The sequence below is a fragment of the Vulpes lagopus genome, chromosome 4 (genome assembly GCF_018345385.1).
Source record: "Vulpes lagopus strain Blue_001 chromosome 4, ASM1834538v1, whole genome shotgun sequence".
NCBI classification, from domain to species: Eukaryota; Metazoa; Chordata; class Mammalia; order Carnivora; family Canidae; genus Vulpes; species Vulpes lagopus.
Genome location: NC_054827.1, coordinates 84,282,437 through 84,302,891, shown reverse-complemented (window position 1 = coordinate 84,302,891; position 20,455 = coordinate 84,282,437). Strand labels below are relative to the sequence as shown.

Sequence of the window (20,455 nt, the reverse complement as noted above, 5' to 3'; positions counted from 1 at the left end):
GGAGGCTTCAATTGTAGTACATAAAACCACAATAAGCAGTGGCCTGTCTTCATATTAAGGTTGTGGAGAATCATTTTCTACCACGATGACAGTTTTCTACTTTTATAAGTATAGATCAACAGTAGTAAATGTCACTTATACCATTTCAAAACTTGCAACGAATACAGGAAGAAGTGAGGTTTAATATACGGTTCTTCAGGTATTGATTTTTCAAAAGTATAGACTCTGATATTAATCATCTGATGAATTACCAGAGTAATATAATTTACCTGAATAAAGTACAATGAGAGTAACAAAATCTTCCAATTTATTATGAAATTCCTGCATAAACTTTGGCATCCTTGTGGATTATGGACATGCAGGTCTTAATGGTTGTGACATTTAACATTGAATTATGTAGAACCACAGAATCTTTTTTTTCAAGTTCATAATATATATTTTTATAGGAAAATTTTAGAATTATCCTTCTTTCCCAATACCTATCAAGCTTTTTGGCATTAAGTATAGTCACTCTTCATAATTCTCCTTTCTTTGTTTTAATCAGAATTACTTATTTCGGAAGCATATTTCTGTTTTCTTGTTCTTAATAAGTATGAACGGCAAAGTCCTATTCTTTAGAAAAAGATATCTTTAGAAATTTAATTGAAATTAACTAACACAATTTCTTTAATTGCCATTTTGCTTGTCAGAAAGTTTCAGCTTCCTTTCTTTCATTTTTTCAGGCCAAAAAATGTTGTCTAGGCCCACAGAATTCCAGACAACATTCAGGACTTGTTTTACTGAATCCTGATGACTTCAGTCTGTTAATTTGTTTAGGATATGCTTTTGGTTTTTATAAGGTCAACTAGAAATTTGAGGCTACTTTTCCCACTTATTCTAAGATCAAAACATTTTTTAAATACTGAAATTTAATTTGAAAATATTGTGGTAACTCTGGTGATGTTGAGTCTTTAAGCATACATTTAAAACATTTCCATTTAAAAAAATGTTTCTGTAATTGGGTTTATTTCATAGTGGGAACTCTATTAGGGTCAGTATGGTAGCTGGCCAGGTATTTTATAGTAGCAGGTACGTAATACTTTGACTTGGCTCCTTTTTGTGGTCCTTTTGATGAAGGCTTGATTTGTTACCTCCTAAAACATAGATCATTGGATGTTGGCCTTTATTATTACCAAATAATGTGTGTCTTTGCCAGTGCTCAGGTCTGATTCTCTCCCAATACATGGCCCTTACCTCACCCCTCGTACTACATCTGACCTTTACCCTGAGCCCAGGGGAAGATGGGTGGATGCCGTGGGAGTTGATAGTATACACATAGATACAAATACAATGTGAGAGAAAAAGCTATTTTACAATGACCTGCTTTGGTGGCCAGACAGGAACTGACCATTTTGTTAGATACTTGCTGCAGCAGCTGCAGCCCAAGAGTTTAAGACTTTTCTCTTTCCAACAGAAAAAATTGCCTTTATTCTTTTCTATGGTAAATCACAAGCATAAACAGCATCCTTCGGCGCTTTTCTTCTCAACTCCCAGATAATTCATAGGGGGATGAAAACGTGAATTTATTGGTTCAGCAAAGTTTTGTAAAAAAAAAAAAAAAACAGCATTTGGGTGGCATTGGAAAGAGCATAAACCACAGACACACAAAATAAACTTGGCCTTTGGCTCTTGTGATAGCATTCTCCCTGGTTCTCTCCGTATCTTTCACATCATTCCATTTCACTCTCCTTTTAATCATTTCTGTCTGCTGTGCAATTTTAATATTCTCTAGAATTCTATATTAAACTGTTTTCTCTGATAATATAGTTCTCTTCAATTCATTTACCTTTGGTGCCAGTCATACAGCAATGACTGCAGTCTCTCTACATAGAGTCCGATCTTCTCCCCTGCGCACTCCCTCTGCGTAATGGTTGACTTGTTCACCATCTGGCTCCATTTGCATATCGTGCAGGCACTTAAGACTCTTGATGCCTAATGTAAGTTTAAAGTTTAAAAGCAAACCCTTTATGCCTAATGCTAAACTTGCCCCTCTTCTATATCACCATCTTCACAGAAACCAAACTTACACACCCAGGAATCTGAGAACAGTCATGGAAGAGCAAATAAGATCCATAACTACTCTGTACCTATATCCTACACAGTTATACTGACACCACACACACACACACACACACACACACACACACACACACACTGGTGTTCACAGAAGAATACTGTCTGGTTTTGCATGCTTTTGAACTTTGCATGTTTTGAATAATAGAATCATATTATGAACATTCTTTTTGCTTTGCAGTTTTGTTCAACGCTGTGATTCATGTATGTGTAGAGCTGTAGTATAGTCCATGATGTGAAAATTCTATGACTTATTTGCCCATTTTTCTGTGGAAAGACATTTGGGTAGTTTTCACAGTTTTTTGCTATTACAAACAATGCACTAATGAAAGCACTTGTGCACGTGTCTCCTGACATGGATATGCAAATGTTTCTTTAGAATATGTGGATAGGGGTGGAATTCCTGAGTCTAGGTATATACATCTCCATGTACCTGGGCACTTGTGGCTAAATTATTACCCAAAAATGATGTCACTGTTTATACTCTAACTAGTAGTAATTTATCTTGTTATATTCCATGTCCTCCACGATCTTTGCTATTGTTGGACGTTTTCATTTTTGCTAATGTGATGTAAACTATTTCATACTGGTTTTCATTTCCTTGGTTACCAGTGAAGTCGAGTTTATTATCATATGCTTATTTGCCCCCACTGTTCCCTTCTCTTGGAAGTTCCTGTGGTCTTTGGCATACATTTTTAAATTTTGTTGATTTTTAAAACATTATAGGAGTTTTAGTTAGTAATCCTTTGTCAGTAGCATATGCTGCAATATCTCCTTTCAGTTTGTAACTTGTCTTCTTTTCATTCTCTTTAAGGTGTCTACTGATGATTAGAAGTACTTCTAATGCTTCTAATGTAATTGAACTTATCAATCTTTATTGTTTCTGCTAAAAAACAAACAAACTAACAAAAAAAACCCTTTTCTGTCCTGAGATCCTAAAGACATTTCCCTGAACTTTATGTGTGTATTGTGTGGAGATATAGTTAGGCCATATAAAAATTGACCTTTGGTTTTTGATTTCAGAACCATTTTTCAAGTGTCACAGTGCCATTAATCACTACACAGTTTTCCCGATCTCTCATTTTGCTCAGATTGGCACATTGATAAGTTTCAGGAATATTATTCTCTGAATATGTAACAAAATACAAGTAATTCACTCCAAACTATATTAATGTTTCTCATTTAAATAAGAAAAGGATGATATTCCAGCCATGGCAATACCAGTATTAAACTAGGCTGAGAAAATGTCCTTTACAAAATGAGCCAATAACTGGAAATAACATTTTAAAAGATGTTGGTAATTCAAGTCCCAGAAAGTTTTTGATCTTCATTATTCATCATTAATTAGATGGTGGTAGTGCAGTTTTGATTCAAGGTGTAGTTCCTGTTCAGTTGTGTATATTTGTGTGTTGTAATACAGAATGGAATCAAGCCAATAACACAGAAATCTCTGCAGTGTGTTATTGAGAACATAAGTCATCTTTTAGTAAAGCTCTCATCATCTAGTTCCACTTACTCCCTTTATTTTTAAAAAAGGCTTATAATTCAACATTAAACTCTACAAAGGTAGTTTCTTCTTGTCATTATCCATTCTTCTTTAATTCACAGTATTCGTTTATTCCACAGATATTTATTGAGAACCTATGTTTTGGAAAGTAGTCTATTCTGAACTGAGTGTAACTGTTTTCAGAATTTAGGAACTGGAAGAGCACCAAGATCATTTATGGTAATCCTGACTTCCCACAAATTAAATTAAGAAACAGATCCAGAAAAGTGCAGCCACCCGACCAAAATCTCAAAGTGACGGAGCATAAATAAAAGTCCTTGACCCTGGATTCAGAATTTGTCCTGTTGAATGCTTCCCACAAAAACTATCTGAAAAATCTTCTGAATCCTAAATATTGATACAATGTTTGTAGAGATTCCTAGGAGGATAAGTCACTGTTTGTTACCAAATTATATTACATAGTTACTTCAAGCTACTTATAAATTTTTTTAAGATGAAAGACACAGTTTTTAAAAATTAGTAAAAGTAAAAAGTTTAACTGAAAGCGTCTCAAGGGCAGGAATCAATCATTTGATATCTTTGTCAGTTTCTTTTATTCCCCTAACAAAATTAGCTGTTCATAGTACATATGAAATAAATATTGGTTAAATGAATAAAATTACATATAGAAATAGAGCGTATAGACATTAGGTACTTTACATGATCAAAGAAAAGAAGAAAATCGGTCTGAATGTGGAAGGTTGAAAAAAAAGACTTTGTGGAACAGTTAGGACTTACAGTGGCCATAATTAATGTTTGAAATTAGAGAGGAACGCCCAAGTTTCAAATTACTAGTTTAGCTCACTTTTTTATTAAGACTTTAGATACAGTTTCTCTGAATTATTTGCTTTCAAATGTCACCTCTAAGCATGAATTCTTGGAATGAGCATGTTCATGGAAAAAATAATGGGATAAATATGCTAAGATACATGTTTAAGGATGTTAATTGTTTTGTTGTTTATAAGAGCATTAAGAAAATGGAAACAACCCAAGTATCCATCAGTAGATTAATGGTTAGTACAACCAGATTGAAATTAATGATTAAGATATATCTGTATCTTTTAATATGCAAAGATTCTATTTATGTGTAGAGTAAAAAAAAATTCTCTAAAAACAAAATTAGGGAAAAACAAAACAAAACAAAACAAAATTAGGGCAGCCCGGGTGGCGCAGCGGTTTAGCGCCTGACTTCGGCCCAGGGCGTGATCCTGGAGACCCAGGATCAAGTCCCACGTCAGGCTCCCTGCGTGGAGCTTGCTTCTCCCTCTGCCTGTGTCTCTGCCTCTCTGCCTCTCTCTCTCTCTCTCTCTCTCTCTCTCTGTCTCTAATGAATAAATAAATAAAATCTTAAAAAAAATTTAAAAATAAAATAAAAAAAAAATATATATATATAGAATGATCCCATTTTTGTAAAAATAAAAACCATGAAAATACAAATAATGCAAAATAGGATGATGGACATTTTTATTTTCTTTTTGCTTTTTATAATATTTACTACTTATATAAATGATTAAACTTTTCTTTTGGTTGTGAGAAGAGTTCTAAATTTACTCGTTGACTTACCACAGATATAAAAGCTGTCAAAAAATGATCTCTATTCATTGAGAAACTTTTGTTGAACAGCTATTATGTACAAGGCACTAAGAACAAAGGAGTCAAAATCTAATTCTTTAGCTCCTTGTGACTTTAGAAAGAGATGGGAACCATCTCTTTTAAAACTAAATTGATTGATCTTTGTGTTCTGATTGTAAACGGTGAACAAGATCAGAGATTTCTCAAGGTCTGACTTTTTAATTGAAAAAAATCAATTCTCTATTTCGCTAGGAGGAGAAAAAGCACCTCTAAGACATTTAGGGCCAGAGAAAAATGTTTAATGTGCTGAGTTGGCATTGAAAACTTAAACATGTAATAATTATACTTTTATTCTGTACTATATCATTTTCTCCTACTATGAAATATATTTTTAGATGTTTAATTACACGTTACAATAATTGCGTCCGTATTTATTGTTAATTTTAACATTAAAGTTCCCAGAGGGAGGACTAGTCATCGTGATAATGCGTTAACCTAGCATCTTAGCATTCTTGTGAGCGTAATGTTGTCTGAACTTGGCTTGCTCAGGATAAGACAGAGCATGTCCCAGGTCTAGTGGCAGCCAATCACAGTTAATTGTATGCAGTCAGGAGGCCAAGGAAGACCCTGTGGCAGATTCATTTTTAATAATCTGTGCGACTAAGTGTAGGTGATGGATTTTTGAAATGCTTATAATCTAAACAAACTCAATGTTTGGGGACTTTTAATTGGTTATCCTTTTAAATTAAAGAAGCTATTAGCAGGAGCTCTTTATTTTTTTGTAGTTTATGCAGTATTAGCAGCTAATAATAATAGTTTCCAAATGTTTTGTGGGAATTTACAAGCATTTTCATATATGACCTCTCATTTAATCTTTAGACCACCTCTGATACAGGTATTATCTCAGTTTTATAGGTGAGAAAACAAAAGTCTAGTTAGGTTAAATGATTTGTCTAAAGTCACTTAGCTAAATAAGAAAAAGACCTGAATCCAAATCTTGGTGTTCTGACCTCAAGTCCCATCCTCTTCCAGTTGTACCTAGCTGCTATGACTCCACCTCTGCCTTTGAAGTTGGAAATATAGGAGCATTCCTGAATTTTAGTGCATTGACTCAGCCTAGTCATAATTGCCCCTGAAGCTACCTCTAATTGTCAATTTTAAGCATGTTTTATTCAAGTTCCACAAAGAACCACGGACAAAGTTTATACAAGGGTCCTTCTGATTGAGCTCTATTACCCTACAGCTTACCATTTTATGAATCCAGTTAACAATTTGTGATCATCATGCCTTTTATCCTACAACTCAAAGAGAACATTTACATAAATACAGAGGTCAGACCATGGATGTGGTAACTCCAGGACTGAAACTGAATAAAATTTAGTTACTAAGTAAAGAGATGTAAATTCAGTAAGTGAATGTGAACATTTATGTTCATCAACAACTGCTAAAATGTGATGCCATTATTAGTTATATACACACTTAGAATCAAAAGACTGCTAAAGGAAATTCATGTGCCAGAATTTTCTGATATAAGAGATTAAAATGCATGTTAATAGAATTTAAGGGAGCCAAAGGAAGATGTAAATTATAAATGTAAATTGATGGGATTATTAAAGAAATGACTTGAGAGACCTTCTGTATCTTAGCATAAAAAGACTTACAACACAGAGGATATTTTATTTCTTGACCTTAATTATGAGTATTGTTGTAGGCCCTTGAAATTTTGTTAGTTCAGGATAGAGACAGATTAATTCTAAAGCAGTTAAAGTAATTAAATTCTCTTCATCTCTTTTTTTATGTTAATGCAGTATAGGGAAATGAGTCTTTAAACCAATTCTGAAATAGAATTTAACTTTTATTTCAGTTATGTATCTCTTAATTTTCTTTTACTCTATATGGCATTTTTAAGAATAAAATTATCTTAATTTTCTTTATACTCTAGGCTTGATCCTCCACTACCTGAGACGTCAAAAAAGGAGCACAGCTCAGCTGAAAACATGTCTTTAGAAACTCTAAGAAACAGTAGTTCAGAAGACCTCTTTGATGAGATTTAACTGTCTCAAAAAGGTACTTTGATGTTCACTAGACTATGTTTTCTTTTCATTTCTTTAAACTAAAAAAGCAAGATTTCAGCTCAGCAGCAGCTATTACTGTACCTTACAATTTAATTACATACACAGTGAATTGAAACCATTGTACAAAATGGATTATACATGTATATGAAGATATGATTTGATGACAGTGGTACATTATTCCAAACTATTCATTCACATACCTATAATTACATAAAATCTCAGACTTTTTTTTTTTTTTGCAAAGGACACATTTATCTTATTCAATTCACACATGTTATATATGGTAGCTGTCTAACATCCTGTCTAGGAAGATTTTGGAAATAGGACAAAGAAACTGTCTACAATTCTTTTTTGAATACTCCTATTCTGAACAGTGTTTGAGCATTTTAATTTGTGAAATGATGTATAAAATTTATTTTTAGTTTGTACACAAATAATCTGAAAATCTAATGATAAAATTGTTGATGCACTGAAGATTTTGTGTTCCTAATAAAATATGTTATTTAGCTAGCTGTTTCCTTTTTCATAGTAACAGGCTTTGTAAGGTACTTATTAATATAAAATATAACCCCTTTTATATCAAAAATGTATTTTTCAGAGATTGTTGATGAAAGATTTTGTACACATTAAGGACCTTCTTTGAGAACAAGGACCGTGTCACATTTACTTATCTATCTTCAGAAACATCTAGCACAATTTAAAAAAAAAAAAACTTATTGTTTCCACCTCCTACCATCTCACTTTGTCCTCACTTCTCTCCAGTTGAACACTCATTTTCTCTATGGTGCTCAAAATTAACAGTTACCACCATGTTGCCAAATTCAATAATTGGTCCTGGGAACTAAACCTCTCAGCTACACCTGACATAGTCACTTCTCAGGAAACATTTTTTTCACCGGACTTTTGCAGTAATGTATGATGTTTAGCTTCCTCTTTCTTTTTGGTCCCTAAGTCTTTCTCCTTGACCAACAGTTAAGTGTTTTGAGTGTCTCGGGCTTATTCTTCAGCCTTCTTCTTTTCATTGTCTACATTGTCTACCTAACTTTTCTGTGGCTTTAACTTAAGTATGATTTACATGCTAATGTCTCCAAAGTTAGAATAGTTCTATTTCCATAGTTATATACGTATACATACAATTGACCCTTGAGCAATGTAGGGGTTGGGATGCTGAAACCCTGTGTAGTCAAAAAACTGTGTATAATTTTTGACCCCCAAAACCTTAACTACTAAGAGCCTACTTTTGATGAGAAACCTTACTGATAATTTAAGTCAATTAATACATATTTTATATTTATATGTATATTATATATTGCATTGTTACACTAAGCTAGAGAAAGGAAAATGTTAATAAGAAATCCTAGGGAAGAGACAATACATTTAACTACTATACTATAAAAAAAATTCTGTGTATAAGTGGACCTGCACTGTTCAAACCTGTATTGTTCAAGGGTCAGGTGCATACTTTATCATTATCACAAAAGGTTCTTAAAAATCTGACTGAGTAGATCTATTTGCTTCAGAGGAGTATTTGGATGATCTGATTGTCTCAACCAACCCCTCTCCCCTGGTTCCCCATCCACCAAATTGCACTAGTTGCTTCAGGCTAAAAACCAGGAATCCCCCTTGGTGCATCTGCTTCTCTTCTCTCCCACGTCCCATTATTTTTACCTCCAAAATACAGCTTGACTCTATCTATTTCTCTCTCTCAATCACTATGTCTGCCTCCTGACTGATCTCCATGCTCATCCCCTACCCTGCAATGCAGACAAACTGAATTTTTTAAATTTTAGATAAGATCATTTCACTGCCTGGATTGAAACCATCCAATAGTAATCCATTGCCTTTTTAAAAAAAAAATTTTAAGATTTTATTTATTTATTCATGAGAGATGCAGAGAGAGAGGCAGAGACACAGAGAGAGGGAGAAGCAGGATCCATGCAGGGAGCCCGATGTGGGAATTAATTCCGGGACTGAAGGATCACACCCTGAGCCGAAGGCAGGCACTAAACTCCTGAGCCACCCAGGGATCCCCAATCCATTGCCTTTTGAATAATGTTCACACTCCTTATCACAGATTCTAAAGTCTGGTATGATTTGGCCCCTACCTATGTATCCCCTTGATTTCCTGCTTCTTCCTCTTTGTTTGCCTTGCTCCTTTACTATTCCTCAGGTAGGACAGAGCTCAGAGCCATGTATTATTGGTCCCTCTGCTCAGAATGTACATCTTTATATGGTTGGTTGGTCTCTTCTCATCTTTCAGGTCTAGAATCAAATGTCACCTCCTCAGGGGTGCTTTCCCTGAAATACCCTTTCTAAAGATGAGCACATTCCCAGTCACTGTCCCATTGGAGTGTTTTGGGTTTTTTTTTTTTTTCACTGTGCATATCACTACCTAGAATTATTTTTTCATCTCTCTCTCTTTCTATCTGTCTCCCAATAGGAAATAAGGCACATCACAGCAGAAGCATGACTATCTGTTTAGCTATTTCCAGTTCCTACAACAGAGCTAGATCACAAAGGCTTTTAATAAGCATTTGTTGAGTGAATAAATGTATGTCTATCACAAATAGGCACTCAGAATGTTTCAAACTGTTTTGAAAAGAAGCTTACGGTTGAAATTTAGTCAGTTGATTCTATATAAAGAAATAATTGCTTAGAAACCTCAAGTACTTTTCATGATTAATTATAAATAATATAAACATACATGTGTATGCATGTAGGCTTGCCTACAGAGAGTATGCAAAAGAAATTACACATCACTGTTGATATCATAAGTAGGATTTTACTAAGTTGATGGAACAGCAGAATATTTTAAATAGAAATTTAACAGCATTTTTATTTCTGGCGTGGCTTCCATGTAAGAGGGGAAACTTTAAAATAAATATAAATGTAAATATGTGAAATATAAAAATATAAAGTCTAAAATTCGACTCAGTTATATAGGAACTTCAGTATAATAATGAGTCTCATATAATCCACGATTTGTCTTGGACTTTTCCAAGGGGATTTTTGTACAAAGTGTGTGTGTGTGTATGTGTGTGTGTGTGTGTGTGTGTGTGTGTCTATACAGAAATGTACAACTTTTTTAAGTTAGAAGAAGAAAACAATTTTGGCTGTTAACCCACTAGTGGTGAGAGTGATATACAAAGAGTGTTTCCTAATAATTGTAACAACAAAATTTATAAAGTTCATAATATTTATAAAATTTTGGTTGTATTTTTCCAGGGCAGTGGATCTTTTCAACCATTATTGTGGGTCAGATTGATTCAGCTGGTTGGTATAGAACATAATAAGATCATAGTTATTGTTCTCTTCTTTATATCTAGTGTGGAGAAATTGAAAGGATAGTTTTAGATTTTGTACTCTATGTAGATAAATACCTATAGATTTAGTGTCAAGGTGTCCAGACCTGGTCATTCTATGCCATGATTTTTCCTCACCTTTTTCCATTGTCTATCCTCAAAAGTAGATTGTTGCAAGAAAACACTGAAATGGAAGGCACAGAATTAAGTTATAATGCAGCATGAATATCGTTTTATTTTTTATTCTTTTGACCTTTTTTGACCTCCATTGTAAAACAAGGTGTTTGCATTTTTTAAGTTTTTTTCAGCTTAAAATTTATAATTCTTGGCTCTAGTCTACAATCAAATAGTATGGCTTAGGCCTCATTAGGAAAGTTCATGTAAGTCCCATCTCAGGAAAAGAGATGTCTTTATTATGTAGTTTTAAAAGGTCAGGAAACTACTTCAGACAAGTTTTTCTTAGTGGCCTATAACTTAGATTTATAAAATACTAGACCCTGTGTGTTAGAGCCAAGTAGCTCTTTATTGGGTAAATTTGATTCAACAAATGTTTGTAAAGGATCAGTTGTGCACAAAATACAGACCTGGGCCATGTGGAGAATTAAAGGATAAATCCGTCTATTCACCAAATATTCATTAAGCATTTCTATCAGTCTCTGTTTTGGGCACTAGATGCAAAAATGAGTAATATGTGTGCTCTGTTGCTGTGGAGCTTATGTTCTAGTAATTGAAATTTGGAGCCTGCTCTCAAAGAGTGGAAGGGGGTTGAGGTTGGGACCCCAAGCCACTATGTGGTGAACTATAATATCAAGGTGTAGTAGGATAAGGGGCATAAAGAGAAGAACAAAAAACTAAAAGTTATGAGTAAGTACCCATAGAAGATAAAAGATCCAATTAGGAGTGTAAAAGAAATTGGTAGGGTTGGGGACAGTGAGCTGAGGATGAAGCTGTCTGCCAGATTAGAGGAGAATGCAGAAGGTACTTGGGGTAGGGGCTTGGGGTTAATGCTCAAGTTTGTAATTGTGAATCATCAGAATGAAGGAGACAAGTTAGAAGGCATCCCAGGAGAGATATTGGCCAGGTGGACTTAGAGCATGAAACTGAGTTACATAATACAGACATTACAAGCATTGAGCTCTACAGTTCAAACTGATGCTTCCATGGGAACATCTACAGTACCAGAAATCTTCAGGTCCTGGGCCCTTCCTGGACACCTGGGAATGAGAAGGAAAACCAGTGAATGGATCCTTGATAGATACCGCCCAGAAGCAGCCAACCCTCATCCTTTTGTGTCTCTAATTCTTGCACTTGGTATTATTTATAGAATCCATTTTTAATAAAATGAAATTAAATAGCTGACATCTAAATTCATAAAAGACCTCATTAATTTGCCTATACATCAGGAAATGCAAAGAATAGGTAGTTAACACATTTTGTCAGGGAGAACAATCGCGTCACAAAAGACCTATTTATCCATTTCTAGCTATTATCTGAATTGAAATTTTTCACTGCTGTTCTGAAAACTTCCAGTGAATGCTTTTCATGAGCGCGGATTTCATTGAAGTGTTCTGTGAGCAAGCCTGCAGTGATTTTCTCCATATTTTAATAATTGGAAAAGGAAACCTTGAAAAATACATGATAAGCATTTTGTGGTTGCTTCATAACTGACCATCCATCTGCTGTCTTCTGATCTACTAACTCTCAGCTCTCTGATCTACTCAACCTAAAACACTCCCAGCCTGTCTTCTACTCACTGTCTCCATTTCAGTTATCCACATGTCTTATCATTTGCCAACTGTAATTATCCCTTTCTGATTTTCCTCTACATTCCAATAAAATTCATTATAAATTTTAGTGTTCATATGTTAACTTTTCTTCCCTATTTTGGAGGCCTTTCATCCCTAAATGCTCACCTCAAAATCCCCCAAGGAAGTGTATTTTCAGAATGAGGGCCTCGGTCCCTGAAGGCTCTTGGTTCTTCAGGAAAGACAAGGAAGATTGGAGCCTGCACCTATCTTGATCGTAGATGTCCTCATTAAGGGCAAGAGCAATTTTGGTGGCTACTGTTCCAGTAAATGGAACATGGGTTAGTCCCGAACTACTTACTTTTGGTTTAGAGACAGTCTCCAGCTTAATTACTATCTTAGAAATAACACAGTCAGTCAAATAAATGTGGGTGGATTAGACAATTTTTATGGACCTGCTCATACAAGACCCGTCTAGGAATCTGTCTTAACTCTACACTTGTCTGAAAACATCCTGAGATAAGGGCTTGTATATAGGCAATTTATTTGGGAATCTGATCCCAGGGAGCAGGAGTGCTAGACTAGAAGCATTTAGAAAGAAAGGAGGGAAAACTAGTGCAAGGATGCCTTATCAAGGCAGCCAGCCCTTTGGATGACATGCTGCACCCCACTAGGATCTTCTGAAGTAACTTCTGAAAGTGCTCCCAGGATATATAACCAGGAATAAAAGGGAGAAGCACTTATACATGAGTTGCTGTTTCCAGTGGTAAAGAGTGGCCTGGAAGCATTGTTCCCACATATTGCACTTGGCCCCCATTTATACGTAGCAGGTTCCTGTGGGTGACCAAAGCCGCAGTCTCAGAGAAGCCCTGGACAGGAAAAAAGAGCGGCACAGCTGCCGTTACCTGCCTGATAGCTAAACCTGCCTGGATCTGATTGCCAGAGAAATGGCTGCTATTGAGGTGGGGCCCAAAGGATCTTGCGGTGGCGTGCAAGGGGTGTCTGGTATAGTACCCTTGTGTTATACACATGCCCCTGCCCCACCTCCCAACCCTAACCATAGCCGATTAGACCAGAGAAAGAAGTGTGACCCTCATGGCATAGCTGAACCTCAGTTCACTGAAAAAGCTGATATGTAAGTTAGCACGGAGACTGATTAGGAGAAAGCAGAGCAGGGGTGCCATGCAACCCTTGAGACTGATTGGTAGAGTAGCCACTGCGCCAAGGAGCTTCAGGTCCTTCTGTGGTTGAGAGCCAGTTTCAATACAGGCATATCTCTAAGAATTACTGCTCCCTTTTCTGAGGTCTTATTAATGAAATGGTTCTTTAAAGCAAAGCAAAAAGTACCCAAGTGATAAGGAAATCAAATATATTCTCCATCGAACATTTTAATTAAGTTTTGTTTTCTTCATTTGACAAATTGTCACTAGTTAACACTGCCATTAAAAAAAAATATTTCCAGAGAGTTTTAATCTAGATTGGTATAGAAAAACTGTTGAATATAAGGGGAAAGTAAAACTACTTTTATAATTTAAATTTATATAGTGTTTATAATATAGATGTTAAAATTCATTAAAATGCCATTATATATAGCTAAGGTCTTTCCTTCCTTAGATGTGTCACCAAATCACTGATAGATTTTTATCTTTTTCATTGATGGATTTTAGGAAAAATGTGAAATGTCTTTCATCTTTGACAACATAGCACAGTGCCATACATTTTACTTGAAAATGAATTTTAAATGTAAGGTGCCACCAAGTTGCCACCATTGGTAGATTACCATGCATATATGCTTTTCCTTTAGAGAGTACAAAGCAGTATAATTTTTCTTGATCTTACCAAATAGTGAAAACCCTACCATCAAGTTGTAGGATTCTTCTATGATGACAACGGGTCCTCTCCCATACATCACCTAATTGAAAACTCTGTGAAACTTCTAGATCCTCTATTAGGACAAGATGCTAGTAGTGATGATGGGAGGAGTATGCATTGTCAGTGTGCTTTGCAAACATTTAGGGAATTCATCTGAAATTTTCCAGAGCCTCTACTGAGTAATATTGAAAACAATTTTGTTCTACTCCCTTAAGAGATACAATATAGTATATCTCTCCGAGGAAGTAAGTTTACAGAGGAGTAATCAGATTGCTATGGAAGATTAAATTATTGCCAGTAAATATTTACTCTCTGCCACCACCACCATTCCTTTGACCTGCTTTGGACTATAAAAGGTGGATAAAATATATTAGTTTTTGAGCCTGGAAGTTAAGAGTTATTACATGTTTCTGTTTTCTCCTCTGGGAGCTGCTCATTTCTGCTGTGGGAAAAAACATTCCACAAGTAGCTGCTGTCCCTCCTGCCTGGGTCCCTGATGAGATATGGAGCAAAACTGAACTCAGTCCTAATTTGGAGTCAAGCTCACTATCCTGAAACATTTAAAAGAGCCATCCATCTGACCCCATTCTAGATAGACTAAACTATAGTCAACCAGGCTGACCATGAGCTTGAGAATAATTGCTTACTACTCATAGCCACTAAGATTTGGGCTAGTTTGTTATATAGTGGTATTTTAACAATAGCTGACTAATACAGTTCTCATATAGAATAACATACAGTGACAGCTTTACATTTGTAGTAGATTTTAGTATAAACATGGCACAAAAACTGGTTTCTTCTGGCTGGAATTTGATAATAGAGTAAGTAGGAATTACAAATGTGGATTTGGGGATGAGATTAGGCCTCATTTCTATAGTGTGTCTGACACCTGTTGTCAACTGTCTGAGTCTGGGCAACATACTGATATTCACTGACCTTGAGTTTTCTCATCCATGCAATGAAAATTAAATAAGATAATGCAGATAAAGCACTTAGCACAGTGCCTGCTACACAGTAAATGAAGCATATATGAAACCCTTATCATGACTGTTACTATTCTACTATCCAATCAGCATATAATGGATCAGCATACAGTTATGTAGAACCAGATGATCAGCTAAATTGACTCTGAAATTTACTAGTGCAAGCTCCCCACTCTTGGTCCTTCCTGAAGTCTCATGCTTTTTGCAAGATTTTTGTGAATTCCTGTAGGATTTATTTTCATGGCCATTTCTGCTCTGAATTCCTACTTCAGAGTCTCACTTATGTTTTAAATAAAACTGATTTTCTTCTTTCTCTGTTCCCTGGCATCTCAGCCATGGAACTCACCTCCTTTCTTTGACTTCCATGACAAAAGCGCTGAGAAATCTCTGTATATAGCAGAATTGATTGAAGATTTGGGCCAGAGAGAGGTAATTTACCTAAAAGAAAATGAGCAATTTATATTTGATTGTACCATTACTCAATTGTTTAAAGTCTTCTGGCTTTCCGGTGCCTGAATTTTCCATTGACAACATGTCATGTTAGAGTCCAACCTCCTGCCTTATTGTCCATCCCTTTACTCTCTCCCCCTCTCAGCTTTCCCTCAATTCCTGTTACTTTCCTATGAAAAACTGTTGAACTCTTTTATTTTGATCATCCTATGTGTTTATCAAATAGGCATGCAACATAGTTTCATGTAACATTGTCTCTAGTGTTGAGTGTTAAAATAATACTGTCTGCTCCAACCATATATGCAGTATCATGTTAAAGAGATGACATGACAGGGCACCTGGGTGGCTTGGTCAATTAAGCGTCTGCCTTAGGCTTGGGTCATGAACCCAGGGTCCTGGGATTGAGCCCCATATCAGGCTCTCTGCTCAATGGGGAGCCTGCTTCTCCCTCTCCATCTGCCTGCCACTTTGCCTACTTGTCTTCTCCCTCTCCCTCTTTCTCTCTGTCAGATAAATAAAATCTTAAAAACAAATTTAGAAAAAAGATGACCTGACTTCTAAGCAAAGAAGACCTAATTGAAGGTAGTGACCTAAGAAAATAATGTGACTATCAGAAGGGAGGCAGATTTACCACTGAAGTATAAAAAAGGAAGAAATCCAAAGGAAAACGTGTGTGCCCAAGTGCTATATAGGGAAAAGAAGCATATATCCCAGAGCTCTAAGTATGTTTATGAATTTGCCCATTAATTCACTTATTCATATTCTCCCTCAGAAGATAATATTGCAACTCCATATTGGCAATAACTGGTTATCTTTCCATATGATTTGGAATCTCAAAGTGTGGTTACTTCCGACACGGAGATAGATTTTCAGATTCAGTGATGTGTCATCCAAAAGCTATGCTTGTTTAACAAGAATTTTATGTTCTGCAAGAATTAGGACATTGGAGGAAGGTGAGAGAAAAAGTATATAATAAAATAAATAATACTAGTATTTTCTTGAGGAATTCTATATAAATTATTGCCACTTCTGAAGAACATCTCTCTTCCTTTGATTTTTTCCTTTATAGCCCTAACCTATCACATATGATTTCAATAACTTTCATAATTGCCTGTAATCAGCAAATGTTGTTTTTTCAGTGATAGTACCTCAGTGTGTGCTTTTCCTGTCACTACCCTATGTGTCAGTAATTATTCATCTCAAGAATTTGAAATTTGGGCTATGTATAAGGACAGATTCCTGCATCCTTATGTGAAATTCTCAACTATGATTAAAAGAATACAGATCCTAATGTGCATGTGTTTGTTCAGTCATCAAATGTTTACCGAACACTTTGTGTCAAGGGCTCTTGCAGGCCCTGGAGATATAAAAATGAGTAACCTGATCCTGTCTCCTAATGCCTGGAAGTCTAAACCAGGGAAGGAGGCTGACCTGTGCACAGGTGATCAAGATGTATGACAGGTGCTCTAAGAAAGGAGCCCAGGAAGCTGAGAAGAATCAGCCTGTGTTTATTTTGTTGGGAGAGTACAGGAAGAAGAGGTTGTGGGGAAGGGAAGCTTTAAGAGAGGAGATGGACAAAGTTTGAGCTGACCTTCTGGGATGACTGAGGATTTGCTGGGTGACTGAGGTACACTCAGCCATGTGTGAGGAACAGAGGAGCGGGTAAGTGTGGCATCTTCGGTGCTTTGTGGCTGGAGTAAAGGGAGAAAAAAAGATGCAGTGTGAAGCTGAGAAGGCGGTGCAGACTCCTCACTGATTTTCATGGGAATGAACAACTACAGAAGGATCATAGAAGAAAGGGAGTGACCTGATGCCATTTATGCTTTTGAAAAGGCAACCTGAAGGCAACACAAGGGCACAACCACAGGCACCGAGAGGTCTCTCACTTCTCTGCAGGTTTTGTAACTCTGTGTAACTCTGATGCTGTTCCCAGCCTGTCTGGACAGTTGTCAGACTCCACCTCCTACCACGCAATATCCGCAGATTGAACTTTTCCAACAATCTTTGGAAGTTGAAAGACTCCTGATAGTAGAGTGACACAACTGGCCCGCAATGGAGACCCTTTTCTGGTGCCCGGGCCTTGGGATTTGATACAAGAAAGAGCGATTTCATCATTTCCTTTACAAGTGATTTCAGCATTTTTTTTTTAACCTCTTGTGAAATTGGCCTTGTTTCTTGAACATTCCCGCTATGACATATCCATGCCTTGCAGAGTGCTGCTTTTGTACACCTTTGGAGGAACTACTGTTGCTGTTCTTGTAAATTCACTTCTTACACCTCCTTCTGGTGGCCATAGGTGCAACTGAGCTGTTGGAAGCAATATCCACATCTCTGTCCTAAGGCTTCAACCCTTTGTCCAGAGGTACCAGTTCTAGATCCAAAACTGGTGCAGGAGGGAGGGAGTGGAATACAAGACACTGGTCTCATTCAGTGGATGTTAAATACCATAAAGCATCATGAGAGAGAGCCTGAAATCCTGAAAGGAGACATTGTGAACTAACCTTTTATTCCTTGGGATTTAGATCCCAGGACAATTAAAAGGTATAGAGTATCCTTTTCCCCAAAAATAAAGTGGCAAAAATAACACTTTAAAAAAAATGAAATTACATTTTGTTTTTCAAGTTTCAACAGAAAACTTGAGACAGTATTTTTCAGTCTTTCTAGTAGACGCACACGTATTGGCCACTGTTTCTCCATAGATTTCAGTGGGCAAGTGCAGGAGGAGGCACTTTTTCCACTTCACTGATGATTTTTGCAGGGACTGAACTTTATAAAAATATAAAAAAGAATATCTGTGAGTCAATCTTCCAGCATACTTGAAAATAATTAGGGTTTCTATCGCTTCCCTACTCTCCTTATCAGAGAAGCATTTGCAGTCAGGCATTCTATGAATGTGGCTAAACCATATCACAGAATCATTGAGAATATCTTAAATATTAAAAAGACTACCGATGTCCCTGGAACCCTGACACAGGTGCCAGCATCCCCACTTAGGATCATCTATCAGTCCTGCTATTAGAACAACCCGGCAGCCTCTCTTTATGAAGAAATGTGAGGTTTAGTTCTTATTTTATTCCATTTAATTAAACAACAGCTGGGGGAAAAAAATCCTGTCTTGCATTTTCAACACATGGTTCCAATTAGTGCAGTGGAGCAGGACCCTGAATTTGATAAAAGCACTGACGTGTACCTTTGGTGCCTGTACAATGTACTCTTTCATTTTACAAGGTGGCTGAAGTGCAGTTTTAAATATCTTTTTTTAAATGTTAACAAAAACCCAGGGGTGTAAGCTTAGGGAGAAAAAAGTGAAGAGAAGCGAACACAGTTTTGTTTGAATTGCCTGCCATGGACTTTTAGAACCTTGTAAGCAGAGGAGGCTTATTTGGTGAAATCTGCAGTGGGTATTTACAGGTTTGTATGCAAAAAGCATTATGCTTCATGAAACTTGTGCTCAGAGGCTATGAGATGGGAGATCCATCACCTCAGGAAATACCACTTACGGTACTGTGCATTTGCTTCACGTGACCAATCTGCTCATGGGGTAATGGAAACCCCATTCCAATAAATTGTTTCAGACCTTGCTAAAACTGATAGGACATTTGCCTTCAGTGGGACTCCTTCTGAATAACTTCTGGAAGTTCATATGTTTTTAAATAGGAAAGTAAAACTTTTGTCCCAGAATCTGGAAATTAGATGTGGAAAAGACTCATTTAGGTCATCACATCCCACCTCTTGCCAAAATAAAGCGAACTAGCAAGAGGAAAAAGTAAGATAAAACAAGTAAAATATTTTATGACAGCTTCAGATGGTGTGTGTTCTAGAAACAGTGGAATGATTTTCCATTTCAGGTCATGGGAAAGCATGATGTCTTTAGTCCCAGAAGGGTGAGACACTTAAACTGTTATAGGGCTTTTCATGAAGGTTAACAACAAACCTCTTTGTGCCTGGCTTTTATTTTCAGAGTTACCTTTTCATTTCTGGCCCACAGTTCACAAACTAGAGAAATGTGTCCATCAAGAACAAACTCCATCTCACAGACTCACTACCTATTGCGCTCAGAAATATTATCCCCGAGTGCCAAGGTAAGAACACAAATCTGAATAGAATAAAATTGAGTGAGTGGATTCCTTATAACAAACTTCAACTAAAGAAAAATAGTCATTGAGATGGTCTTTCTGATGGCCTCAGTGTTGGAGACTGTGGCAACAGATACACTGTATGTGTCCTCCCTTAATTCCCATAGCTAGAATCAGCTTTCCACTTCTCTAGAAGGCGCTCCAAATAGTAACTGAATTAAACTATAGAGAGACCACTCCTCAGCATATGCCCTCTGCTACCACTACATCTCCAAATTGTAGTCTTAACTGGACCATGCTAAAGTCATTGGTCATTTCTGTTATTTCTGTTCTCATCTTAGTCACCCTGAAACAAAACACTGATAACTTAAAACACTTGGTTTCTGGTTCATTTTTCTCTCTTGGTTCTCTTCCTATTCCACTGGCTATTCCTTCTTTATTCCTTTTTTACTTCCTTCTAATATTTCCAATCTCTATAAAGGTGTCAGTACTCAGACCTCTTCCCTTCACATTGTTGGGTAAGTGGTCTCATCTAGTTATATGAAAAATGCCAACTTCCTCCTGGCCTTTCTTCTTGGATATATAATAAACATGATAAATCTAACATTAAATTCTTTATTTTCTCCTCAAACATACTTCTTGACCAGCTTTTTGCATTCCATAAGTAATAACTCTATTCAACCAGCTGTCCAGGCAAAAACTTGTTTGGAGACATTCTGGAT

At 36.4% G+C, this 20,455-nt stretch overlaps 1 protein-coding gene across 7 annotated transcripts in view; it reads left to right on the top strand.

The window, feature by feature from the left end:
• The window catches only part of XRCC4 (X-ray repair cross complementing 4), a 277,018-nt gene that overhangs the window by 212,800 nt on the left and 43,763 nt on the right, over nt 1-20,455 (top strand). For 5 of the 7 annotated variants that reach the window (XM_041752026.1, XM_041752027.1, XM_041752025.1 and 2 more), the window contains one exon: nt 7,173-7,815. In XM_041752026.1, the coding sequence (XP_041607960.1) occupies nt 7,173-7,284 (112 nt within the window). In that variant the 3' untranslated portion in view covers nt 7,285-7,815. Of the gene's footprint in view, nt 1-7,172; nt 7,816-10,530; nt 17,833-20,455 lie in introns of those variants that run through there. The other 2 variants (XM_041752029.1, XM_041752028.1) reach the window with 2 other exon arrangements.